Below are 27763 nucleotides of genomic sequence, written 5' to 3' on the forward strand. Positions count from 1 at the left end.
ACTGTTCCAGCAGACTGAGGGTGATCTCAGTCCATCTCACCCCGATTAATGCAGCCACAGCCTGATCATAATACAAGCGGTAGGGCAGTGCCCACCGAGGGCTTATCTCCATCATCAAGTGTTTGGTAGACACAGAGGCAGTGACAGCAACCCACTGGGAAAACAGATTATAAGAGCCAAGGTTTCCCTTTACAATTGTAAATTGTAAACATTTGCTACTGCATGAAAGGTTTCTCAGGAGCAGGCCTTTTGAGCTGTAGCACCTGCACCTGAACTGTAGTTGAGTTCCTTTGATAAGGATCACATTGAGATACCACATAAGTGGCTACTGCTTCAAACACAGTCCCCACCCAGGTTTGGGTAACCGGCACACCATTTAACTCGCACACAGGTGTCCGACAGAGTGCATTTGTCGAGCTACAAAGGGCATTAGGCTGTGAGGGCATGCAGAGCGTCCAGTGTGCTGGCAGCACCACACTCTTTTCTAACCATGTCCTTTTCTCTGCTTTAGAGGCCTCAGCCTGAATATCCTGTAGCTGTCCCTTTTTCACCAACAGAGGTTTCACAGGGGTCTCAGACCCCTGTTCTACCAGGACTGCTCACCTGACCGCTACATCTGCAAAGTTGTTCCCCCGAGTTACTGGAAACATTTCTTTATTATGTGATTTACACTTTACCACAGCTACTTCAGTCAGCAGCTGCAAAGCTTCTAACAGTTCAGAGACAAACCCAGCATTCTTGACTGGAGTCCCTGACATGTTGGGGAAATCCCTATTCCTTCACTGCCATCCAAAATTGTGGCATACACCAAATGTATATATACAGTCTATATAAATTGCTACAATTTTCCATTTACCATATTTACAAGTTTCAATTAAATCTTTTCATTCGGTCTGCTAGTTCTACACCAGATTATTCACAGTTTATACAGCCAGGCAGGTAGCCTGCACAACACATAAACACGGCCCCTTGGCCACCGCATCAAGGGGTCCTGAATAATAATAACCCACCAGACGATGCCTATCTCCATGCTCCTGCACCAGCACAACGGCTCATAACCCATTTCTTTCACTTACATACAGATTACATACAGATGATCCGTCTTAGGGAATCCAGTCCAGGGCCAGTGTCTGCAAGAAAGCTTGTTTCAAAACATCAAAAACAGTTTCTGCTGCAGGGGTCAAGGCAATTTTGTCTTTATACTGCACTACCCCCCTTAAACCAATACGTCACTAGACAAGCTCGTTCTGAGAAGGCATTCACCCTGGCTTTATCATGTAGTTGGTTTTATACTCCTTTTTTTCCTCTCAAGATCCAATACTGTCACGACCACCAGCCAGCTGAGATCAACACGTAAGCGAGCCAATCAGCACCAGCAGGGGATTACTACTAACAAGCGCCGCCGCACGAGTTAACACACCTGCAATTGCTCTACCGTGTGGCACGCCGGGTTATTTATACCATTCGTACCTGATTCCCGTTGCTCGGTATTGAGTTCTCTACTTGTTGCTCAGCCTAGCGTTCTTACCCCTCTTTTGCCTTCCTGGAATTCTGCCTGCACCTTTTGCCTTCGAACTTCGGATCTCGTCTCGCCCCTTGGATTGTTTGCTATCATTGCCTGTTTTGGATTTGACCCTGTAGCTCTCTTTTCGACTACGATTCTGTCTCATGTTTTGGATTGTTCGCCACCAGTGCCTTTACCGGATCTCGACTTACCTTCGCCTTCGGACTACGACTCAGCTCCTGGATTTGCTCGGTACGTTTACTTACCTCCCTGCGACTCCTGCATCTGCATCGGATCCTTTTCACCTCTACAGAGCAGCGTTACAAATACTTGGAGTAGCCCGGCCTTATGGATTCCCTCATTAGGTAAAACAATCACAATATCACATAACTCTATTGAGTTAGTTTACATAAATGCTATTTCATGCAGTAATTCCTTATAAAAGGCTGCAGTCTGGGCCTAAAATAGGTCTGGGGTGTCCCCCACCCACATCAGTAGTTGAAACTGTACATCTTTTCCCAAGCAGACTGTGACAGCTTATATTTGCTTTAAACACAACCCTTGCACCCCTTCTCCTGTAGCCTCCTGTTACCCGTTAGAAAACGTTATATCACATCTTTATGCTGTTTTAGTCTAAAAACAGGACAGCTGTGCTCCTGTGTCCCCCAGTTACTGCACACTGTAAGATTATTTCACTTTTATTTAAATCCTGAGATAAATTTAGGAAGGCTACAGAGGGGTTTACTAGATTAAAACTGTTAGTTCACACACGGCTCTCGTTTCAGCTTCTGACGTGTTCTTTAATTGTGAAATCAAGCCTCTTTCTTACAATTTCTCCAAAAAACAGTAACTGCACACCAGCTTATTAGTAGTTTTGTCTTTGGGGTTTTATATCTCGGTATAACATTAAAGTCGCACAATAATTTCGACAAACTGGCGGCTCCCTTTTCTCCTCCTTGGGAGTCTTTTTACCTCTCATTTGCAGCGCTCGCACTTCTGCATGCATGCTTCGCGAGTTATTAAATCAAATCTGTCTCCGCTGTCCGTAATATCAGGAAAGCATAGTTGTACATTCTAGGCAACATCAGGTTTTAACACACTCAAGTAAATTTGTTTTATTACTGTGGAAGTATCTTCGTTCACTTCCTTTTCATCGGCTAACCCCGAGTATACTATCCATAAAGCTATAAACATTTCTGTAAAATCTGAAACATCCTCACTTCCTTCTGCTGACATGCTGTTACTTTTCTCTAATCAGTTTTCGGTGGGTAATGCTCTTTCAAAAATCTCCACACTAATCCCCACCCTTCTCCCAGATTCTCTCTTAAGGCGTGATTTCTTTTTTTGCTGTTTCTTTTTCTGCATATATAACTTCGTTTCGTTCAGCCATTGCTTTTAGCTCTTCCATCAGGGATTTTTGCATCTCATCTATGATATTCTGTTGAATTCTCAAATATTCCTCTAACTATTGTTTATTTTTATCCAAATGTTCATACACTTTTCTACATTCCTGTTCAGCCTAAATTCCGTCTGACAGTCAATATTTCTTTTAAGTTTCACTTTGGATTAATCAAACTTTTTTTTCTTCACACCAAACCATTTTCACGTCTCCCACGCGCCCCGCGGAATCCCCCAGTCGAGACAAACTGACGAACTATCACAATTCGGGAACATGGACCAGGTTCCAAATCCTGGCTTTAAACACACAGTTGAATCGAGTTACCACCCTCGGCTCTTCTGCGAGTATAGTTCTAGTTACTACCTTCAGCCGTACTGCAGTCGTGTACCAGGATGCAACACCTGGATTTTTTCGCACGGGCAGGGTGAGACGCTATTCCTTCAGCAATCCCTCTTTTTCTACCCCACCTTCACAAAACAGGCATCTAAAAACACATACACCATTAACTCATTTTTCTGCTGTACTCGCTTCAGCTTCAGGAAAACCCTGAACCCACCACAGCAACATGGAGAGGACAAGGGACTTTTTAGAAAAGTGGAGTCCTTACCTCTTTTTAGAAGTGGCTGCCTAACTTTTCCTCTCCATGTTCGTGTGGTTTAATTTAGATGGATACTTCGTCATCATTTGGGTCACATATCCGCCAATCTGCCTCCTCCTTTTTAGAGGACGTTGTAAACCTTTAGGAACAATATGATCTAGCAACAAGGTTATGTCACTGTAATTAGGCTTAAGACAATCAAGAACAAGGCTTTCCTTTCTTCTAAATTCTTTACGGTCATCAGGCAATTTAGGAAAAGACTTAACTAATGCAAATAATTCACTAGGAGACCAAAGTCAATGTACATATGCTGGAGTTCCTTCTGGACCTGGAAAAGTGCACATTGGCATTTCACGAACAAGTGAAAAGGCTTTGGCTCCGGACCGCTTTCTAATTTCGGTGGAGACTTTTTCTTTTTAAAAGGCATGGCCATGACTTTAGCTGCAGCTTGCTGTTCTTTAGTTTCAAGACTAGTCTTTTTTGAAGCTTCCCATTATTTCTGTGATTCCTCTTTCCATTACATAAGTTTTCCAATTCACTTTCTTTCCTTTCTTCTCCTTCTCTTCTAAGTTTCCCCTTCTTCAGGAAACTTCTTTTTCCTAATTCAACTTTCCTCTGTCCATTCTGATTCACTTACAAAGATCCTTCATAGTTATGGGCCCCTAATTATCATATATAAATTATGTGCAAGTTCCCTTACACCTATTACCCTAGCTTTACAGTTCATGAACATAAAACATTTTTTTTACTCTAACCCAGGCTATAATTGTTTCTCTGAATTTGTCGTACATGTACTTTTGCTGGACTGCTCGGTCCCATTTTCGTCTTTGAATTTTAATTTCCCATTTTTACCGATCGGTGCCTTACTTAGAACCTTATCACATTAACTACTCCGCAGAGCAAAAACCACAGGTCTGTGTTAAGATAAGTTCTTTATATGAGTCCCAGACCCGCGTGAGAACACCCCTGTGGCTCGCTTCTCAAGCTATTAATTTTTAAGGATAACTTACTGACGTCAGACAGCTGCCAATTCTCCAGATGCGTCTCTGGAAGGATAAACAATTTATCCTCCGAGGTTCGTCCAATTTTACTAAAATTATCCGTGTCCGGATGGAGTTTCAGCAGCCATTCGCGTTCAGGTTTGTGATCCCGGACGAGCCCCCAAATTGTCATGGAAATATAACTATCAAGGAAGCCACAAGAGAGAGTTCTCACCTGAGTAAGGTCTTTATTTCAATATTGCAATATTGGGAGCCCTGCTGCCACTTCGCAAAGTGCAACCAGAGACTCAATTTGTTACAAGCAGTACAGGGTTTTTATAAGACGTTGCGCTGTAAAAAAGCTCAGCGCTTTGCTCCTTCTAAAACTTCCCCTTTCCCTAAGACAAAACAGATTACATCATAGAGTGAGAGAAGAAGCACTAGACTTGTTATTCAAAGCTAATCAGTTACTTTTGGCTAATTCTAATGACCCAGACAGCATATATTGTTTTGGTACATTGTCTTCTAAAGTAACCTAAACAGTGTACTTTGTTGACGCACTGTTTTCTAAAATTCTGCACGTACTGTAGCACAGCAGTTACATCCTTGAAATATATTATCTAAAAGCACCAATATATTTTTTGCAAAGCTCTCTACATTTTAAGAATCAATTTACTTATTAGATTTCCACTTCAATTCCCTCCTTTTTATTCTTGAAAATGATTAAAAGTTAGATTCTTCATATGGACTCCCAGGAGGCTCCCATACTTCGGATTCTTGCATTCTTATCAGAACATACTGATACGCAAACATATTCATTACCATTTTTCAAAGCAGTGGAATAATATATGTCGTACAGCAACACAAAAACAGGAAGACAAGTATCACAGCTACTATAATTGGTGTTAGTAACTTAAAGAAAAACATTCCCCCTGGCCCAAACAGTGATTCTAACCAGGAGAGAAATGGGTGAGGCTCTAGAATGAGGCATTAAAGCACATACATAACAAGATGCATTAAGTTCCTTTAACTTTACAGTATGATTTATAAGTTTATACCACAAATTACTCATATCCCCCTCATTATCAGTTTCATTCAGCCAGTTTGTATACAAAGAGGCTTCGCGTTTAGATTCTTCCTCTTTCTGGGTGGTGACAGGCTTCCACATAAAAAGGAAAAAAGCTGTGCACATCAGTCCCAAGCATGTGATCCCCATCTATCATGTGGAGACATCACTCCTGCGCTTTGCTCAGTTCGTTTGTGACCTTTTTACAGTGGGAAGCATGAATCCAGGGCACCCTTTCCGTGACTTTCACAGCAGTTGCAGTGGTCAGCAGCCTTGGTACGGCCCCCTCCACCTGAGTGAACACCATTTCTTTTTCCTGAAGTCTTTCACCAGAATCCAGTCTCCTTATTCACTCATTAGTTCTTACAGCACAGGTAAATCCCTGCGGGCTGGAGCCCAGCATTTTTCTTAGGGTTTTTTTTTTACAAGATTGGTCAACAGCTGGGTAATAACTCTTAGAAAAATCTACACATTGTTCCACTGCCTCAGCTGTGTCGTTTTGCAGAACAATTCTAGCTGAAGTTGTAAAATTTGTCTTTGGTCCGTTCCTGCAAAACATCTTATTATGAACAAACAAACCATAATAATAATGTGCATCTATGGGAATCACTCCCAAGGGTAACCCCCCTTAAAACTATACTGTTCTACCCATCAGGTTCTGCCACTAGATAAGAGAACCTTTCCCATGAAATCATTTTTTGACCTTCATGATCCCTTCAGGGCGTACAATTAGCACAGAAGCAGCAGCTTTAGTCCACATGTTTTTCAAGCAGGATATTAACAGTATGATCATAACAAAAAATACCAGACACACAAATATGTATTGAACCAGAGACCGTCTCCAGGTTCCTAGCACAGACTGTAGCCATGCACCAATGCCCCAATCATCTGGATTATAATTATTATATATATTTTTCTTCATCATAGATGTGCTTTGCTAAGTCATTAATTAGCTTTTTCTTATTTTAGTTAACAATGACGAAATGCTAGCGAATAAAATCCACAGTGACCGTGATGAAGACTAAATTGCTTTGCATTTTTATTTGAGTGAATTAGGATGAGTCAAAATGACCTGTTTGACTAAACTCAAACGGAAATTATTTTCATCACATGAAGTTGGCCGTTTACGCATTTACTTTCTGTCTGGCCAGTAGCAAGCCGGCTGCGTTGGGAATAATCCCAGAGCTGTGAGATTCTCACACAGCAGTAGCCCTGAGGCACCCCTCAGGGCTACTGCTGTGTGAGAATCTCCAGTATCAGGGTATGCTGCTCTCTCTCCTCTTCTCCTTTGTTGAGCTGCAGTTCTTTCCATTCGGTCTTCCCCACACCCCCCGTCATGAATCCCCATTGTGTGTTAATTGATTGCTACGTAGACAGACAATGAGATGTATACACTGTGCTAATTAGATTAAAGATTCAAATCGGAGCACCTTGATTAGAAAAAAGAAAAGGCGAGGAGATGAAATAAATGTTTGTGGTTCTCCTTGCTTTCAGCTGGAAGAAAAAGATTTGGAGTCTGAGATACTTTATATACGACGAGCAAACCAAGAAAAACTCTTTTATTATTTCAATATTACTGAAGATAAGGAAGCAGAATGTGGCTAACATTATAAGTTGAAAAATGTCAACAAATCTGAAGCGGCATAAGAACCAGACACTTTCGCATCAAAAATATTTTACTCTGTAGCAAGGCAACAAATTAAACATTCAGAATTAAATGAAGATATTTTAGTTTGCATATCAGGAAAATAATCATTTAATGTCTGGGTTAGAGATTAATGTGTAAGATGTTAATTGCTCATTTAAAATGTGAGTGCTAGTTGAACACACCATGAGTGCTGCATTTCAGCTTCATAGTGGCGCTCTGTCAGAAATGTGATTTTTGTTCATGTTATTTATAAATTGTTGAAGTGAGTCTATGAAATTAATTTTGTGTACTGTACATTTCACATTATGTAATAGTGATCAGAAAAGACTTTTCTTTGTGTTTAGTCTATTTATATAGCTGGGTATTCAGCTAACCAAGAAAATATTATTGTGGCACCAACATCTTACCGCATGTTCCTCCATTCCGTCTAATTTCTTCAGAAGAGTGTAGGTGGAGTGAAAGCACTGAGGCACACTGAAGCAAGGTCTGTCACTGTTAGCATGATGTATTTAATATGATATTCTTATTTTTTCAGAAGAGTGTGTGTTAGCATGATGTATATAATGACTGAGATTCTCAATATATGTAATATGTCACTATGTACCTTCTTCCAAGTCTCATGTAGATCACAGATCTTGCTCACACAGGTTTATTAAAATATTCACCCCTGCTCACACCTGAAGAAGGCTTCACAGATGAATTTTTTCTTTCTCTTTTCAGCATGGATAAACCTATTACTTGTTCCTTTATTAACGTACTCTCATTATTGTTTTAGTTTTGTTTTCACCGTGGCGCTAAAGACAGATAATTGTGTCTCATGGAATCTAATTTCAGGTTGGAGGTTAGCTTCAGTAGTTTCCCTTCCTGCACAGACTGATGGGGCTGATTGACATGCTAAGTAGATAGTTAGAGACATTCAGACATTCAGAGAAGTCCACAGAGAGACATTCAGAGTCAGGATGTTATAGCCTCCATCTCCTGTGTCTGTGAGGGTCTGGGTGTAACCTGAGACAGACACCTGCTGTTCTCAGACTGGGGGACAGAGAGGCAGTTCATTCTCCAATTTAACTAGAGATCATTAAAATATTCCTTTGCACTCTTACTTCTTCCTGATTTTTTTAAAATCTCTTCTTCTCAAAAAGAAGTAGAACGAGGAATCATTACATTAATGGGTAATTGGACTGTTCCCAATGATGGGCTGGTTGGTAGTACAAATTACTACTGGAAAGAACACAATTTATTATGTCTTAACATTAAGATTGTTCTTTTCTTTCTTGTGGGATTAAGAATCGTTATGTTTTGTCCTTCAGAACGTCTCTGTACTGTAAGTTTTGAGTGTAGTGAGTAAAACTCCTCCCGCTGTATTTACTGTACAAACATATGGGAACCACACAATGAAGGGCAATGAAGGGACCACGCAATAACAACACTTGTAAATAAATTGTATGTAAGAGAAATATAGAAATATAATCCTTTTCTAGTGATGTGTGCTAATATGAAAGCCGTTATTTTCCGTGACATGATCTGGTTCGTTAGATTGAATAAAAGGCTGGGCTTGGAGGAGGGGAGGAGACTGCGGGGGTGGAGCAGCCGAACTGATTTCTTTTGATAAGCCACATCTCTCTACTCACTAGAGACACCAATTCCATCTGAGACACAACTCACTGGATGAGCTCTTCAGCATTTCTACTGTTGGATGCATTTTCAATTTCTCCTCTATTTAAGCGGTAGAAAAAACCTGAAGATCTGGATTTTCTATCATTAACATCTGAGTTCAGCTTCTGCAATCAATATTGCCGACAAAAGGTAAGAAATTGTATTTAAACATCATATATGCTTATACAGGCCAACAACACTACTACCAACTTAATAATTAGTTTATGTGGGTTAATGGTGATGAAGGCCAATCTAAAATCCAAACAAAGCAACGAGCAGAAATATGGTTCTTCCAAGTGCTGGAGTGTCAAGTGGAGAGCCAGGTTAACAGCATCCTCAGCAGACTTGATTGCCCGAGAGGCAGACTGTTAAGGATCCAACAGGGGAGATGGGCACAGCTGGAGGTGCTTAAGCGCCAGATGCTCAAAGCCATTCATAGCCTTCTAGCTCAGAGCAGTTGGTCTGGCTTGTAGCCATTAGGGCACGATTTTTTTGAAGATTCAGGACCAGGATTTAGAGTGGACACTCTGAAACTGTGAAGAAAAAGAAAAAAATGACCAATTATGAAACAAAAAATCTGGTCAAAGGCCCCAGCCTGCCAGGTAAACTTCAGTTTGATGTGCTCTTTGAGAATCTTGATTGAAGGGCTCTAGACAATATGTCACTGTGCAGACCACCTGGATCCTGTGTTCACCGGATTTGATTTGTCAGAGATATATTCAGTTCAGTCAACCATGATAAAAGACCTGTTCTCTTTATGGCACAGGTCTTGTAATTCTTTTGAGAACCATGGATTCTTATTGCCATATATCTTAACTGTTTTGTGGGTATGCATACATCTTCACAGAAGCTTATGGAAGATATAACAGTGTCAGAATATTGAATAAGGAAAGTGGAAGCAGAGCTTAATGTGCCCCAATGATCTTACTGATTTTTAGTTTTGACATGATATTTATTGCTTTTAAAGACTACGATTAAAACTTTAAGACTTCCTAACTCATCTCCCATTGTTTAGAGACTTTCAAACATTCTCTGTTTATTGGAATATGTAAAATAGCACTAAGATTTCATTTAAATATGAATATTATACAGTTATCTTTTAATGTGTTATTGTTCAGAACATCTCTGAAAAAGTACTTACAGAACAAATGTAAAACTCATTTCTTTCTGATGTGATGGCAGCCATCGTGTGCCAGAATACTTACCACACCAGCTCTCAGTGGGGAGAAGAACAGTGTGATAAAGCCAATTCATAAATAGGGATTATTATGAGGCCATGATTGGTAAAGGCCAATGGGAAATTTAGCCACGATGCTGGGGTAACACCACAGGGGGTCAGGACCCAACAGGTCAGTTTTACGACCCATCCGAAAGACGGCACCTTTCTACAGTACAGTTTCTCTGTCACTACTCTGGGGCATTAAGACCCACATAGACTGCAGGGTGAGCGTTCCCTGCTGGCACCACTAACACCTCTTCCAGCAGCCTTACTTTAATTACTTTCCTTTTTCTCAGGAGGTCTCCCATCCAGGTACTGACAAGGCTCACACCTGCTTAGCTTCAGTGGGTTGCCAGTTGTGAGTTGCAGGGTGGTATGGTTGCTGGCAATTAGATGGGAACCTAAGGGAATTGTTTTAGCTAATTCATTTTGACTTCCCCTGATATTAATAATGTAGACTTAATTCTTCATGTATCTTTTGAAAAGGAAAATTCCCTCAGTCTTTTACATCTGAAGACGTCTGGGGACAGATCTCACATGGCTTCAGTTGGAACATCCACCAAGTAAGAGTTCATTGTTGTTGTACAAAGTCATGTTTTATTTCAGAATCATGTACCTAGCTGATAAAATACAATTAGGGAGAAAGCTTAATTAGGAAAATGTAGGCTTTCTCTTGTTTCTATAGACAAACATTTTTCTATGTTGTCTTAGGAAACCCAACAGGATTCCCCTGGTATGCAAGATATGCCTGAGGACATTTGACCAGCTTCCTGCTCACTTGAAGAGGGTGTGTATGAAGCAAGCCACACCAGAGGAGATCAGGATGACCTCTCGCCAGGCCAGGAAGGATTTGATGAATCACCTGAGGAATGGGCATGTTGTGGATTACGAGAGCATAGAGCTATTGTTTGACAAGGCAAATAGGAACCTAGCTGTGAGACTGGTGGAGTCCATGGGCTGTTTTGTACGTGGGAAACCTGAAGACAAACCAGCAAGGTGAGAGATTCAATTTTGCCATTTCTTCATTGTATTTTCAAAGGCTTTTTTGAAACCGGTTATCTCGGTTAGTATTTTATGAAATGGTACTTTTACAGTTCCAGATGCCCTGAGGAAGCGCATGCAGTCCAGCAGAAAGAGCTGCCGCAGGCTCCTCCAGAGACTGAGGAGGACGAGGAAGATGAAGGGGAACATGGGAGGTCTGAAGAACTGGAGCAGCAGTAAGACTTTCCTCTCATGTTTCCATTTTGATTAATAATTCCACCGGCTCTCTTATGTATGAAATCATTCTGTGATTAGTGTCCTATATCCCTACAGGACCCCAGTAGTGAAGAGTTATCAGCAGGCTCTCCGGAAGAGAGTGGCCCGGGCTGGACTATACAGAAAACACAATCTGGATGTTCCTCTCCTGGCTGGGTTTAAACAGTACCTTATCCAGGACTTGGGTGTGGTAAACTGCTCTCAGGAGGTAGGTATTTAAAACTGGGCAGAGGCTCACAAAGTACATATTTTAAATCATTCGCACAGAATTTACCCATCTGAGATTGTGCCAGTCCTAAAAATAAACCCTAAAACCATTTTTTTTAGATACACAACGTTTCCAGATTTCTGTTTTTTATGGATCCGTCTAAAGCATCCTTGATGTTTGTGAAGGACATTCCCAAAACACGCAATTTTTTTTACCAACTGAGGATGACTGGACTGTCTCACCAAACCATTGCTAATTACATCAAAAATATCAACCGGTTCCTGTGCTACATCCTGAATGCCACCAACCTAAGACAGGAGGATCCCAGCCTGGCTAACATCATCATCATCTTCCAGAGCATCCTAAAGGACATTCAGCAGAAAAAAAGCAAGGATGTCTCAAAGGAAGTAATCAGAAAGAGGTATGTTCCATTTGGAACTCTGATTCCAGTTGGTTTCCAGTTCCAGTACATGATGGGAATTGACATTGATGGTACTACTCCTTTTGCCACAGATACAGACAGCTGCAGACTCCTGGGCCGAGCGCCAGTGACTGCTGGAAGGTGCTGAGGGCTGCAAAGAGAGATGTGGAGCGGATACTGAAGAAGACGCACACCTCTGAAGACATCACCATGCCTGAGCAGCTTCTTGTGCTGTATTACCTGCAGGCCATTCTCCAGCTGAAGCACCTACAGCACCCACGGGTGGTAAAGAATATGACAGTAAGCATGACAGTCATGCATATTTCAGTTGTTTGGCCAAATTCTAACAATGAAACAATGATCTGACATTCATAAAGAGACAGAATAACAGTGCTGGTCAGGGCTCATCGCTGTCATTTAGGTGGCGCTCCTGTAACTTAGGGCCTTTACAGGGAGACCTGCTGTGCCAGTGATCCTGGACTGGAGGGAAGGGTGGGGGAGAAGATGCTCTAAGCTCTGTGTTCAGTCAGAGAGATTGGACAGTGGAAGTATGAGAGTGGAATTTGATTTCCACCCCAGCTTCTCTTCAGTAACTTCATATGTAACAAGAGTTAGTGAATGGCAAACATCAAGTTCAAACAGCCTCAGCGGCACTAAATCATAATCATTCTTGATGACACCTCCTCATGTTATATGTAAGCCCCTTCTCTCTTTCACATTTATCTCGCTTCCACCTCTTGGCACCTCTCTTCCATACCATCCCCTACTTGTGAGTCCTCATTGGGATCCCAGCTGCCTCGTCCTACAGAAGCTTAGCACCCAGCCAAGTGGGTCAGACTGACTGATTGAAACACTCAACACTCTCCATACACTTCATTGCTGGGTGCTGCTGTTGATACTGTAAAATGATCATTGGCAGTTATGAATCAGTTATTATTTATTGAATTGCTTGTGATTTCAGGTCCAGGAATGGATGCAGAGAAAGAATTTTGTGTCACAAAGAGGGCAAAAACTGGTGATAATAGCAGTGAAAAAGCACACAACCTCCTCACAGCAGCTGACATGCTTTGCACTGAATGAAGAAGAGGAACATGTAAGTGTGAAAGTTACGTTGATATACTCTCTCCAGTTCATTGTCAACATCTGTCTTCGGCATTCAACAATACAATACAAAGTACAATAACTGCATTTTGTCTGTTATTTCAGATGTTTCACCTTTACTTCACTAAACTACGCTGTACTGCCACTGACAGCATCTGTGGAACAGAGACTGAACATTTTTTCATTTCTTCTGTGGGGGAGCCAATTTATAGTCCTTCCAATGACCTGCGAAGACTGCATGAGAAGTAAACCAAATCACAAAGTTGTTTTAATGTATTAATCAAACTGTCTGTGGCTTGGAAACAATCATACACTTTGTGTATGTGTTTATTTTGTAGATACCACCTCTCATTCATCACCAGCCAGGCTGCCAGGAGGGCATTTGAGACGGCCACAAAGAGGCTCACAGATGCACAGAACAGCATTGTGGCGGATTATCTGGCCCACTCAGATGGTACTGCAGAGAAACACTATAGGATACTGACACATGACAACATCTGCTCAGCCATTGAAGTCATTGAAGGTGTTGCAGAGGAGGGAGCTCAGTAAGTATCACCATGTTCTGAACAGATGACAAAATATTCTTGTGTCATAAACAGCAATTACTTAATGCTTTTGAAAGAGCAATCGCCACTCAGTGCTGCATATGCGCATCTGCTGTATAACACTGCTTTCAGTTCTTTTCAGCCAATGTGTTACAGAGATTATTGTGATCTAATATTCGTTTTTACATCAGATCAACACCAAAATGCACTGTGGCAGCTGCAGGATCTGGAAATCCAAAGATGGATGATGCAACAGCCTTCCAGGAGCTGACACGGGAGTTTCCAGTGTTGTTAGACGGGCAGCTTCCCAGAAAGAAAGAGCGCCTGAGACTGACTGGAAGTCATGACCGACACTGTTACGACAGGTGGAGATCAGATCAGAGGAAGATGAGACTGCAGAACATTATTGGTAAGTTTACATATCAATTATTTTCACAGAGAAACAGACAAAGAAAGTGAATTTGGAATCATTTCTGAGGGTTTCTGTTCTGGTTTTCATTCCAGACCATTACGCTTTCCGGTTACCAACGGAAGGCCAGGTGACTCGCTATTTTCAAAAGATGAGCTGGACTGCAAATACACCAAAAGCATCTGAAGTGCTTGAGAAGTGGAAGCCCAACACAGGTGCACAACCAAATGTAAGGCAAATTAAAAAGCTGGTAAAGCGTCAAACCTGGAGAGGCCTGACTATCACTGACGATCCAGTGAAGGGGAAGAAGGTTGTGACTTCCAGGCGTTTCCAGAAGGCAGAGGTGGTATGTGATTACCATGGCGAGGTCATCACAAAGACAACTGCAGAAGTCCTAATGGCACATATGGCAGAGGGAAAAATGAGACGTCTTTTCTTTTTTGACGGACCTGCACAAAAAATGTGCATTGATGCTTGTGAAGAACATTGCGCCTGCCACCCGGATAAGGAGACGATCGGAAGGTGGATAAATTCCTCTAAGAAAAAAGACAACATCAGGGCTGTCAGAGAGTCATTCATAATCAACGGACAGCCCGTCATGAGAATTCTGTTTATAGCGAAGAGGGACATTGCTGAGGGAGAGGAGCTCCTCTTTGATTACAGAGTTTCGAGGAAATCATTTCAGGGTGAAGTACAGGCTCTAGAGTGGTTGGATAACTAACCAGTTCCAGAAAATACTTTGTAAGTATGTTGAACATATTTTCTTTCAGCTATTAAAGATAGTGTCTTCTTGTGACTTGAAATCTATCTCAGTATTGTGTGTGTCATTGTTTTGAAGATGACATGTCTCATTCTCCAACAGCTAGGGCAACAGGAGGGGATAAGAGACAGTAAAAATTAGATAGATGAAGCTCAGAAGAGCATAGAGGCTGATTAGCCATCCCACACAAATATTCCCAAGACAAAACACTATGAGACATCTGCCCAGCTCTTGTTCTTATTGAAAGTTTTGGAATGAAGAGGTCTAATTGTCACCACTTTTGAAAAACTGTCAACTTTATCTGAATGTTTCAAAAGAGCGATCACTCCACTTAAAAGTTTTCCAATTAGTTCATGATCAGTGGAGCAATGCAAATAATCTTTTTCAGTGTAAGACATCTGCTTTTGGGTCAGTTGAAATTAAACAAACTCTCAAATCTTTTTGAGACGATGTGTTACACTAATTATTGATTTATGAATGTATTGTTCACAGACAAAGGAGATATGATTGTCAGAAGACGGGTGATGGCCCAGCATTCCCAGAACGGACACTGGAGTTTCCAGCAGCATTAGATGGGCAGCCGCTTGGGAAGAGACATCGGCTGAGACTCACTAAACTTCATGAATGACACCAAGAACAGAGCCTACAAGATGAGTCTAGATAACAATTCCTTAAACCTTTTAGTGAAGGTTTCTGAAAAGGCTAAGGACTACAGCAATTATTTTTGGACTACAGAGATATTTTAAAACCTCATTAAGAAGTTAGACATTTAATGAAAAGTGATTTATCTTTACAAGAATGTTTTAAAACTTTAATTGCAGTTCAATAGATGCCGTAGACCGAATCTACAATGACTGCATTTTATTTTCATTTTAGCCATAAACTGTTGTAATTATTTTAATTGAAAAAAAAAATTATTCAGAGCACCAAATCCAGTTGATTTTGGAATTGAGAGGCAATTATTAGCTATAGCGGTTTCAATTATTGTCGACTATCGGTCCTGGCCGGTTTCAATTATTAGCTATAGCGGTTCCTATCTATGACTGAGCTGTGATTTCTGTTTAATAGAGACCTGTCTCTTACACAAAGGAGATTTTTTACTCTAACAGGTGTCACTCCCCAGCAAAGTCTATCACATTCCATAATGATTTACTGCATTGGAGCAGATAAGCAGACTCAGTCCACTGCAGCTTTTAAAATATGACAGGTTTCTGAGAATTTCAAAGCAATAGAAAAGTGCAACAAATGGAGTTCTTGAAGTTGTTCTTTCATTGTGCCTTCAACAAAATCATATTAATGTGCTTCTGCTGTTTTGTAGAGTCCGCCTGCCACTCATCTCCTGGCATGTTGCCAGTAGGACACATGAGAAGCCACAAAGCAGCTGATTGAGGTCCAGGAGAACATGCAGACACAACAGAAGTGCATTGTAATGTTTCAGCAGCCTCTTGGGAAGAGATGGACTGAGACTGATTGTGCTTCATAAAAGACAGTTTGATTTCACCCAGAACAGAGCCCACAAGTTGATATGATATGATATGGGCTGGGAGATTAATGCTGCATCACTGCCATGGATCCAAGAGGGACATCGTGTATGTAGCTATCATTCAGGAGGATTCTGACAAGAGGTAAGACTTCTATTTTACATTTAAACCCATGTTTAGCTGTGTTTTTTAGATTCAACTGAACCAATTTCTGTGTGTGATAATGTCCTTGAATTCTGACAACATCACACTAAATTACATGATAGTATAAAACAGCTAATGTTTCTAGAGATAAAGTTTCTGGGATGCTTCTCATTACTTTGCATTACCAGGGACAGTTTAATTCACCTTGTACAGTATTGAAAGACCAAGATGCTGTTTATTTAACATTTTATAGAACTTTGTCTACTATGGCAACATGATGAGCTTGGTGAAACTTGGAAAAATACTGCTTTGCCACTTATCTTAAGATAAAGATAGCATAAAGGTTTATCTTTTGCACCTACCTGCCCCCCGGGGAAGGCCAATGCTTTCTAAGTTAATGTTTCCCTACAGTAGACTGTACCTTATCTTCTAAGGTAATGTATATTGACCCAAATCAGTTTTGGAATCCAATCTACTGACGAGATGGAGCACATCCTTTTTTGGATACAGATTCATTGCAATAATGTAACTGCAAATGAATATAGATGAGCATGTATGTTTGTTCATATACAGTGGCAGGAGCAGTTTCTCATTGCAGTGAATTTTCAGGGCCAATTTAATCTCTCCATCTTATACTGAATATGAAAGGTAGCATTGTCTATATGGACTCCTCACTAGTTGGAATTTGTATATATTCCAGTGTTCCCTCAGCCAGTCCTTCTGTTGTAATTCAATTTATCTTATAAAATTCCTTCCCCACTTCTAGGACCAGCAGTTTTTGAACTCCACAATGGCTCCTATTGGAAAGTTTGTGACTGAGACCAAGTAAGAGTTCACTTTTTTATATTAAGCCATTATTTCATTTGTAGCAATGAGCAATTCTGATATAAATACAATAAAATCATTATGCTCAAACTATGAGAGAGAAAATTAAGGATAATTTAAGAAATCAGTCTTAGCTTGTTTCTATACACAAATTATATTATTTATTTTCAAAGGAAACCCGCAAGGATTCCCCTGGTGTGTAAGATGTGCCTGAATACTTTTGATCAGCTTCCTGCTCACTTGAAGAGGGCGTGTACGAAGCACGCCACGGCAGAGGAGATCAGGATGGCCTCTCAACAGGCGAGGAAAGATAAATCACCTGAAGAACAGGGCCATCGTGGATTACAACAAAACAGAGATCGTGTCTGGTGAGGCAAACGGGACAGTGGTTGTAAGACTGCTGGAGTCCTTGGGCCTTTTTGTACGTGGGAAGCCTGAAGACACATTGGCACGGTGAGATATTTTTAATTTGTAAGGCTTCTGTAGTTTCTTTTTGAAATCATTGTTACAACATATTATGTTAAAGCATGTTGAAAAGAATCTTGCGATCTCCTAATAGCTTCTGATTCTGGTTCTCTTTCCATACTCATCCTTCTTGATCTCAGTGCTGCCTTTGACACTGTTGACCATAACATCTTGCTTTCTCGTCTCGAGACTGTGTTTGGAGTCTCTGACACTGCCCTCAAATGGTTTAAGTCTTACCTCACTGATCACTGTCACTTTGTCTCTCTCAATGGGTACAGGTCTGAAATTGGTCTTCTCAAGTCTGGTGTCCCTCAGGGCTCAATACTGGGCCCCTTGCTCTTCAGCATTTACATGTTCCCACTTGGTCAGCTTTTAAGATCACATGGCCTCAGCTTTCATTTTTACGCTGACGATACTCAAATATACATCCATACCAAACCCGACACTGATGTGGCTGTCTCTATTCTATCTAATTGCATCTCTGACATAAAAATTTGGATGACTCAAAACTTCCTTCATCTTAACTGTGACAAGACTGAAGTCATGCTTATTGGTACCCCCCATCAACTTCGTAAAGCCAGTCCTGTAACCCTGTCTGTAGATGGCTCTGTACTTGAGCTCCAATCAAAATTGAAAAACCTTGGGGTTATATTCGATTCTGGCTTAACATTCGACCCACATGTACAGCATACTGTCAAAACATCTTTTTTTCACCTTAGAAATATCGCAAGACTACGCCCTATGCTATCATTAACTGTGGCTGAAAAACTGATCAACATATTTGTATTCTCTCGAATTGACTACTGCAATGCTCTGCTCCCTGGGGTATCTAAATCTACTCTGAACAAGCTGCAGTATGTCCAAAATTCAGCAGCCAGAATCCTGACCAGATCTAGTGCAAGTGTTCACATTACTCCTATCCTGGAGTCCTTGCACTGGCTTCCGGTCAAATTCCGCGTAGACTTTAAAATCCTCATGCTCACCTACAAGGCTTTACATGGCTTGGCACCTCAATACCTGTCTGAACTTTTATCGCCCTACTCCCCACCTCGCAACCTCCGCTCTTCAAATTCTGCCCTCCTTACTGTCCCCCAAGCCCGTCTACATTGTATGGGTGACAGGGCCTTCTCCTGCTATGCCCCCAAGCTCTGGAACTCCTTGCCCAAGGATATTAGAGAGTCACCTTCTCTAAACTCCTTCAAATCCAGACTCAAAACCCTCCTTTTCAGAAAAGCCTTTACTTAACTGGTTCCATTCTTCACCCCTCTGCTCTTCTTAATACCATCTTCCACAGTCTCCTCTATTGTTATTGTTGTATTGTTGTAATTATAATTGTGTCCTGTCTTGTGAATTTTTCTTATTTATTGTTGTAGTCTTCTTATTTATTGTTATTGTCATCCTGTAAAGCGCTTTGAGAAGCCACCTTTAAAGGCGCTATATAAAATAAAGTTTATTATTATTATTATTATTATTATTATTATTAATCTACCTGTATTCCAGCGGCCCTGAGCAAGAGGCCACTGTCCAGGAGGAAGAGATGCCAGAGGCTGCTCCAGAAATTGAAGCAGAAGCAGATAAGGAAGGGGAAGATGTGAGCTCCAAAGAACTCTATCAGCAGTAAGACTTTTTATTTTTCCGATGTATCTATTTTTTACTAAAATTCTAATTTGTCTTATAGGTATTAAATGTTTAAACCGGTGTTTTATATTCTTACAGACCCCCAGTAGTTAAAAAGTATCAGCAGGCTCTCCTGAAGAGAGTGGCCCAAGCTGGACTCTATAGAAAGCACTCCCTGGATGCTCCTCCTGGCTGGATTCAAACAGTACCTTACCAAGGATTTGGGAGTGGCAAATTGTTCTCAGGAGGTATTTATTTTTTAAAGGCATTTAAAATTAAGCAGTGGTATCTCCATTGTACATGTTTTTATTCCTTAGCTTTCACCCATGTGAAATGATGTCAGCCATAAACATCATTGTGAGGAAACACTGGGGAAAAAGTCATGCAGGAAATGGGGGATGAAAACAGGGGGGCGTGTCCATGCAGTGCTGGTGATCCGGGGAAGTGTGGCCGAGGCAAACAATCCAAAGAATAAGTCCAAGGGAGAATCCAACAAAAAAAGCAAAGGTCCATGTCCATGTAATCTATCCAAAAACCAGGGATTAAAAACAGGTGCCGGGTCGGGACCGGCGGGGGGAACAGGAACAGGAGCAGGAAGCTAAAAACACAACAGAGCCAGGCACAACCAGGACCCGGGCTCGCACGATGCGGAGATCAGGTGCAGAGCCTCCAGTGAAGTGAGCGCCTGGCTTTTAGAGGTGAACTGAAACAGGGTAGGAACAAGGAACAGATGCGGTGAATGAGGCAAATGAGGAAGGGCTGGAGCGCCTTTAAGAGTAGGGGTTTGCGATCGTCTTACAGGTTGGCATATTTATTTTATTTTCTTGCTATTACAGGTTGAGGAATGGATGCAAAGAAAGACTGTTGTTTCACCAAGTGGACAAAAAATGGTCATAATTGGTGTGAAAGAGCACAAAACTGCATCACAGCAATTGGCGTCCTTTGCATTGAATGAAGAAGAGGAACATCTAAGTTGATGGCTACACTGAAATATCCCTTAAGGGTTGTGGTAGAACTGGAACCTTCCTGTCAAGCGGTGGGTGCAAAGCAGAGGAACACACATAATGTGACACCAGTCCATCACAAGACACACACACTTAAACCACAGGCAATTTTCATAGAAGCCAATTAAAATACATGTTAATATAGAAAAAAAGACCTCTCCCTGTATAGCTACCATCATTTGCAATATCTAAGAATATTTGGAATGTACCATAATTGCATTTTGTTTTCCATCAGATGTTTCATGTGTACTTCACACAACTGCACTCTACTGCCAAGGACAGCAGCTGTGGACAGGAGGAAGAGAAGTTTTTCATTTCATCTGCTGGAGATCCTATTTACAATCCTACCAACGACTTGAGAAGACTGTATAAGAAGTAAGCAGAATAATATTATTATAATATTATATATTATAATAATATTATATTATATATTAAATATATATAATTAATATAAACTGATGGAAAAATAAATGCAACACCTCCACACTCTGCCCCCAGCCTGCAGCATGCCAATGGCTCCCTTCCTTTTTTCTGGTGACATTCAAGGCATTATGGAATGCACAGACAACTGACTAGGTGTGGCCTTTTCCTTGCAGTGACCTAAGCTTTGAATTAAGTCTTTTTAAAAGGTGACCTGGTTCTGACAATGTTTCACCTGGACCTCATTGTAGTGCACCTAATGAGCTTTTGCATGATTGCCAAGTTGCAATGCCTCACTGTACTAGCTTTATTGCTGGTCAGACAAATTGACAACTTTTTGTGAAAGTACATAAGCTATAACTATAGCAACTAAGGTATAGTATTATTATTCCGGAAAATGTTGTATTTCTTTTGTCCATCAGCATCTTTTTTTTTTTTTTGGTGAGTTGGAAATGATCACATATGGTTGCTTGTTTATTTTGTAGGTACTGCTTGCCATTCATTACTAGCCAGGTTGCCAGGAGGGCATTTGAGACGGCCGCAATAAATGTAACAGATGCACAGAAGAGCATTGTTGCAGATAATTTAGCACATTCCAATTCTACGGCAGAGAAACCTTATAGAATGCTGACACATGCCAACATCTGCTCAGCAATCGAAGTGATTGAAGGCTTTGCAGAAGAAGGATCGCAGTAAGTGTCACTGTGATCTCAAAATGAGTAAACAAAATCAGTATCTCACAAAACTACAATTACACAATTACTTATTTTTTTAACTTCAGGTCAAGCTCACGGGAGAAAACATCAGACTCTGAACAACGCACACCACTTGTGGAGTAAGTTGGAATCTAATATTCCCTTTTCATTCATTTTTTACATTGTGTTACAAAGACCTGTGATATTTTATTTAAATACTTACAACAGATCAAGGTCAAGATCCACTATGGCAGCTGCAGGATTTACTTCTACGAAGTTGGATTATTCTACAGCCTTCCAACAACTGATACAGGTGTTTCCGGTGACATTAGATGGACAGCTTCCCAAAAAGAAGAAGCGTGTTAGCCTGACTGGAAGTCATGACCGTCACTGTTATGACAGGTGGAGAACAGAGCAGAGGAAGATGAGACAGCAGAATATTGCTGGTAAATGTACAAATCAATTATTTTCACCAACAAACACTTAATGTAAGTTTAGAATATATTCTGAGAATGTATATTGTCATTTTCTTTCCAGACCATTACGCTAGACAGTTACCAACAGAAAGACAGGTAACCTGTTATATTCAAAAGATGGGATGGTCAGCCAATGCATCAACAGCATCTGACGTTCTTGAGAAGTGGAAGACAAACTTGGAACTGCCACCAAATGATAATGAAATTAAAAAGTTGGTAAAGCGTCAAAGGTGGAAAGGCCTGCACATCGTTGTCGATCCTGTGAAAGGGAAGAAGGTCTTGACTTCCAGACGTTTCCAGAAGGGAGAGGTTGTGTGTGATTTTCATGGTGAGGTCATCACAAAGACAGCTGCAGAAGCCCTAATGGAACAGATGCCAGAAGGAGAAATGAAATATTTATCTTTTTTGATGGACCTGTACAAAAAATGTGCATTGACGCTTGTGGTGAACACTGCACCTGTCATCAAGATAAGGAGACGATCGGAATGCAGATACATTTCTCTAAGAAAAGGGACAACATCAGACCTGTATTAGAGACATTCATAATCAACGAACAGCCCATCCTGACAATTCTGTTTTTGGCAAATAGGGATATTGCTGAAAGAGAAGAGCTCCTCTTTGATTTCAGTGTTTCAAGGAAATCATTTCAAGGAGAAGAACAGGCTCTGGAGTTGTTGGATCACTAAGCATTTAAAACAATATTTAGTAGGTATATGAAAGCACAAGTTTTGCAGATATGTATTTTCTTGTAGCTTGAAATTATGGTTAGAATTCTGTTTATTTTATTATCTAGAATATGGCATTTCTCATTCTCATCAGCAAGTATAGCAAGTATATTGGGGGGGGGGGGGGGTATGAGATGCCCAACAAATGATTTTCAGAAGAGCATAGAGCCAAATTAAATACCCCACTCAATTGTTACTGCAAAAAAATGCCACATGCTGTAAACAAAACAAAAAGATTTAAAGATGTGAACTATTTTTGAAATTTGTTGACACTATCTGAACAGCACAGCATTCCCAGAATGGACAATGGAGTTTTCAGCAGCATTAGATGGGCAGCCTCTTGGGAAGAGAGATGGAATGAGACCGACTGGACTTCATTAATAACACCGTTCTTATTGAAAGAGAACAGAAAGATAAGTCTGGATAATAATTCTTACTCTGATTTTTTAGTTATTTTCTTTCATTATCTACAGAATAGATTTTTGATAATCATATCGATAAGCTTCTTTTGAAACTGCCCAACATTACCAAACAGAAGAATTTTTCATCAGGACACCATTTGTGCATCGAAAGCACTGGAGAGGTATATATGACAGATTATGTTCTGCCACTGAAATACTAATTGCTTCATTTCAGTTCATCCTTAGACAAGCAGAAGAAAAAGAAGTTTGATGGAATTAGATGGCATTCCTCTTGGGAAGAAAGATAACAGAGACTGACTGGACTTCAAGAACAGCACCTTTCTGATTCACAGCGAACAGAACACAAAAGATTAGTCTACGGAACAATTGCTTTATTTTCTTAATTAAAATTTCTGAAAAGTTTAAGGACAACAGCAATGAACATTGTTAATGAGTTAGAGGTTAGATAAACCTGTATTTCCAGTGGTTTGTCATTTCAACAATGTTTTAAAATTGAATTTCTATACAGTGGACACCCTTGACATAACACAAAATGAAACCATTTCATTTTCATTTTGGAGCTAAACTGCGGGGAACATTTTTTCAGTAAACTGTTAAAAGCATATTATGGTCTGAAAGCCAAGATATTATTTGTGACCACATTAATTAATTACTTTTTAAACTGTAAAGTAATAATCTGCTAACATGGCTAGTTTCTATCACTGAGCTGGGATTTCTATTTACGACAGAGATCAGTTTCTTAAACAAAATAAAATTGTCTCCATCCTGGAAAATCAGTCACGAATTTGAATAGGGCTTATGGCATTTGATCAGTTTCACAGCCTAATTCTACTGCATTTGTTTTTTAATGATTCACAATTGTGAATATTAGAAATGTTAATGCACAGAGTTGCTTAGGCTTTTATTTTTTAATTTTGTTTTCAACACAATCATAATGATTATGCATATGTTATTTTTTGTAGCTGTCACCTGCCATTCACTACCAGAAAAGATGCAAGGATGTACATGAAGAGGTGTGATGACCAGGATGACAGTGCTGCTCAGGACAAATCACAAATTTTCACCTGCCTAACACCTTTGAAGAAGAAATCAATAATGCAGAAAAACTGAAAATAGGACTGTGCGAGAGTTTTGTCTTTTGCCTCCAAACTATTTTTCTAATTGTATAATGTTAGCATACCCAGAGGGGTTGGGCAGTCAGTTGATCTTGGACCCCTAGAGGTTTTTTTTCTCTCCTTACTAAGGAGTTTTTGGTTCCTCTCCTCAGTTATCTTCTGGCTTTTACTCTTTCTATATTGTAACATCATGTATCATCACCCAGCTATGTTAAGTGTCTCAGGTCAACCTTGTTATGAAATATGTTATATAAAAATCAATTGAGTTTAACCATACTAGTTGTGAATGCTGTCATATTTTATTGCCATAATTTATAAAAAAATAATAAAAATTATTGCGCAATTAGCTTTTTCAAACTTTTAGATTTTCTATATAATTTCAATACAACTTCTAATTGTGACCATCATGAACAATGACTGCTTCTTGTTTTGGGATTAAAATATTTTTTTTATTTTTGATCTCATAACTAAAAAATGTATGAAACAAACTGTAAGATTGCAATGTATTAAAATTGGCCCCTCATTGTTCTGTGATTCTTACCGATTGTGCAGACCACAGCAGGTCAAAGGAATTCACAGATAACTCTACTCTGAGAATTTGGTAAGTTTAGTGAAGAGAAAAATCAGTTGTATCATTAATTTCTTAATGATTTCACAGCTGACTTTCAAAGTGAAAAGTATGTGAAATTCAACCGAGTATGGATAAGTGTTTTAGCTAGGAATAATGGAATAGGACTCCGGTTCTATTTTGTGGGTTTCCGGAACTGGTGCCACGATTAAGAGGGATGGCCGGGGGCATTCGTATTGCGCCGCTAGAGGTGAAATTCTTGGGCTGGCGCAAGACAGACGAAAGTGAAAGCATTTGCCAAGAATGTTTTCATTAATCAAGAACGAAAGTCGGAGGTTCGAAGACGATCAGATACCGTTGTAGTTCCGACCATAAACGATGCCGACTCGCGATCCGGCGGCGTTGTTCCCATGACCCGCTGGGCAGCATCCGGGAAACCAAAGTCTTTGGGTTCCGGGGGGAGTATGGTTGCAAAGCTGAAACTTAAAGGAATTGACGGAAGGGCACCACCAGGAGTGGAGCCTGCAGCTTAATTTGACTCAACACGGGAAACCTCACCCGGCCCGGACACGGAAAGGATTGACAGATTGATAGCTCTTTCTCGATTCTGTGGGTGGTGGTGCGTGGCCGTTCTTAGTTGGTGGAGCGAATTGTCTGGTTAATTCTGATAACGAACAAGACTCCGGCATGCTAACTAGTTACGCGGCCCTGTGCGGTTGGATTCCAACTTCTTGAATTAAGAATAAGTGGTTTTTAAACTTAGAATCCCAATCATAACTGATGCTGCGTTTAAAACCATTGTTAATGGACATTAAATGAAAGCTCTGGGTCTCTGCTTTCACATGCATTGTGTTTTAAGCTTGTAGTATGCACCGTTTCGGAGATATTAATGAAAATATGCCATCGGTTTGGTCAATATTCTAAAATATTGGACGTATATTCTTATGATGGCAGACATGATGCTGCGTTTAAAACCGGGGTTAATGGGTATTAAATGAGCTATGGGTCTCTGCTTTCACATGTATTGGATTTTGAGCTTGTAGTATGCATCGTTTCGGAGAACTTAATGAAAATATCCCATCTGTTTGGCCATTATTCCTCAATATTAAACACACTTTCATTTGATGGCAGACATGATGCTGCGTTTAAAGCTGGGGTTAATGGACATTAAATGAAAACTCTGGGTCTCTGCTTTCACTTGCATTGGGTTTTAAGCTATATAGTTTGCACTGTTTCGGAGATATTAATGAAAATATGCCATCCGTTTGGTCAATATTCTAACATATTGGTCAGAACGTTTCGGCTGTGGAGCCTTCTTCAATTTATTTTCTGTTTTAAATGATTACTAGTGTGGCGTAATATATTGGTGACCATGTGACGAAGACTGTGCAGCATTATTGGGTTGCACGTAATGTTTATTTGATTAATTAGAAAGTTAGGATGTCTGATCTGGAGGGCCTGTTGCGATATGCTAACGTACCGTAATGGAGTGTAGTGTGGTGCTAGCGACACGTGGTCATGCAAGTTAGCATGCAAGCGTTATTTTTTTAATTTCTTTTTATTACATATCATGTGGTGATATTATATATCTTATTTCTGTGAATATTACAGTTGTGTGCCCAATTAATCACGGTAGTTCATAAAGGTAATGTTTAATGCATTATATGGTGTTTAACCCCATGTTATATTTTGCTAAGCAGGAGAGAGAGACATTTAGCATGTGTAACGCCCATGTGTTTTATGTTCTATAAGGTATGTCGTCCATTTTGTTATAATTTTTTTCTTTCTTATTTAATATGTTAGGTGTGTCTTATATCATGGAGAGTACATATAATGTGATGATAGATAAAACATGGGAAAAGAAAGGGGCTAATTATGGGTGTATAACAATCATTGTAATTGATTTGATATTGATATGATATATGTGTAGTCATCTGAATGTACATAGATGGTGGGTATTGTGTTAATTATATATTATATTATATAATTACATTTATATATGTAATCTATTATTTTTATATATCATTCTTTATATTGTTAGATCTTATATATCATTCTAGATATTATTATTATTCTGTTATTTTATATAATATGATATAATAAGGAGAGTCTCAGATGCATTGTGGATGCCAATCGGGAGAGAGAGAGACATTTAGCGTAACACCCACGTTTTATGTTCTATCAGGAAATAAAATCGCAGACCTCTACCTGGTGTCCCTGGGTGTTCATTTGACACAATGCAGAGGAAGCCGTCCGCTACAAAGGCTCAACTCAAATTCTACCTGGCGTGCCTGGGCTTTTTCCTGCGCCTCTATTTGCAAGCAGGCCAGATGAACTTTCAGGCGAATCTCATTTTTTGACCCAGTGGAGACCGGAGAGAACGGTTCAAAGGGAGGTAATGTGGCCTTGACGTCTGCCTCCGTTAAGTCTTTAGCCACCACCTGCACCTCAATGTGTTCTTCGCTAGCCATAGCAGATTTAGCACCAGCCCGAGGAGGACTGGCGTCGTTGCTCGCTAGTGCAAAGACTTCTAATTCCACCAATTTATCAATCACAGCTCTCTTGATGTTCCTTTTAAGAGCTTGCGTCGATACCTGAATCTGGAAGTGATCAGCAATTTGGAGCAATTCGTCCTTCCTACACCTCTCCAGCTTCTCAAAGGAAGGCTCCTCCACAAACGTTTGCAAATCAAAAGTGGCCATAACTACCTTGCCAAAAACACAATCCACAAATCAGAATCCTATAGCAGTCCTTATTCCTAAACAAATACCCGATAACGCTAACCAGTCCCAAAATGCACAAAAGTACAAACACCAAAATTCTGCAACCAAAAAAGAAATCCTTAACACTGGGATTTGATCTCCCGGATGAGCCCCGAAAAATGTTATGACCCCAAGTATCTAGGGGTAAAGGGGTGTAACATTTAGGATAATTTTTGGATACAGGTGGGTTCTGGTGAGGGACTTAGGAAGCGTGACAACAAGGGTTGGTGCAAAAAGTGATTATTTTAAGTGAATAAGTTACTGGTATGTGAT

The 27763-nt window shown here is 40.2% G+C and overlaps 1 protein-coding gene and 1 long non-coding RNA gene across 5 annotated transcripts; both read left to right on the top strand.

The window, feature by feature from the left end:
* Positions 1-1676: 1676 nt before the first annotated feature.
* Positions 1677-20283, top strand: LOC148641316 (uncharacterized). 3 transcript variants are annotated; one of them, XM_088618029.1, is made up of 19 exons: positions 1677-1869; positions 8921-9001; positions 10557-10633; positions 10782-11066; positions 11165-11287; positions 11367-11535; positions 11655-11956; positions 12049-12256; positions 12918-13049; positions 13163-13302; positions 13396-13602; positions 13794-14011; positions 14107-14752; positions 15264-16396; positions 17163-17221; positions 17395-17674; positions 19187-19303; positions 19403-19551; positions 20140-20283. In XM_088618029.1, exons 3-13 carry the CDS (start codon positions 10608-10610, stop codon positions 14730-14732), a joined length of 2436 nt encoding a protein of 811 aa, XP_088474155.1. In that variant the 5' UTR covers positions 1677-1869; positions 8921-9001; positions 10557-10607; the 3' UTR covers positions 14733-14752; positions 15264-16396; positions 17163-17221; positions 17395-17674; positions 19187-19303; positions 19403-19551; positions 20140-20283. The 3 variants fall into 3 exon arrangements, with proteins under 3 accessions (XP_088474155.1, XP_088474157.1, XP_088474156.1); XM_088618031.1 differs by having other exon boundaries at positions 11385-11535; XM_088618030.1 differs by having other exon boundaries at positions 1679-1756.
* A 2600-nt stretch (positions 20284-22883) lies between these two features.
* On the top strand, positions 22884-24683 carry LOC148641317 (uncharacterized). Of its 2 annotated transcripts, none has more exons than XR_015929807.1 (2): positions 22884-23485; positions 24008-24683. It is a non-coding gene; the product is annotated as an uncharacterized LOC148641317 (long non-coding RNA). The 2 variants fall into 2 exon arrangements; XR_015929808.1 differs by having other exon boundaries at positions 22884-23206.
* Positions 24684-27763: the final 3080 nt, after the last annotated feature.

This window comes from Lepisosteus platostomus, chromosome 24 (genome assembly GCF_059453375.1).
Source record: "Lepisosteus platostomus isolate fLepPlt1 chromosome 24, fLepPlt1.hap1, whole genome shotgun sequence".
Lineage (NCBI taxonomy): Eukaryota > Metazoa > Chordata > Actinopteri > Semionotiformes > Lepisosteidae > Lepisosteus > Lepisosteus platostomus.

What these genes read in the sequence shown, in the direction of transcription:
- LOC148641316 (XM_088618029.1), top strand. Translation starts at nt 10,608, where the DNA reads ATGGCTTCAGTTGGAACATCCACCAA. An exon ending in TGGTAAACTGCTCTCAGGAG is followed by an intron (nt 11,536 to 11,654) that starts GTAGGTATTTAA and finishes CATTTTTTTTAG; the next exon opens with ATACACAACGTTTCCAGATT. An exon ending in TGAATGAAGAAGAGGAACAT is followed by an intron (nt 13,050 to 13,162) that starts GTAAGTGTGAAA and finishes CTGTTATTTCAG; the next exon opens with ATGTTTCACCTTTACTTCAC.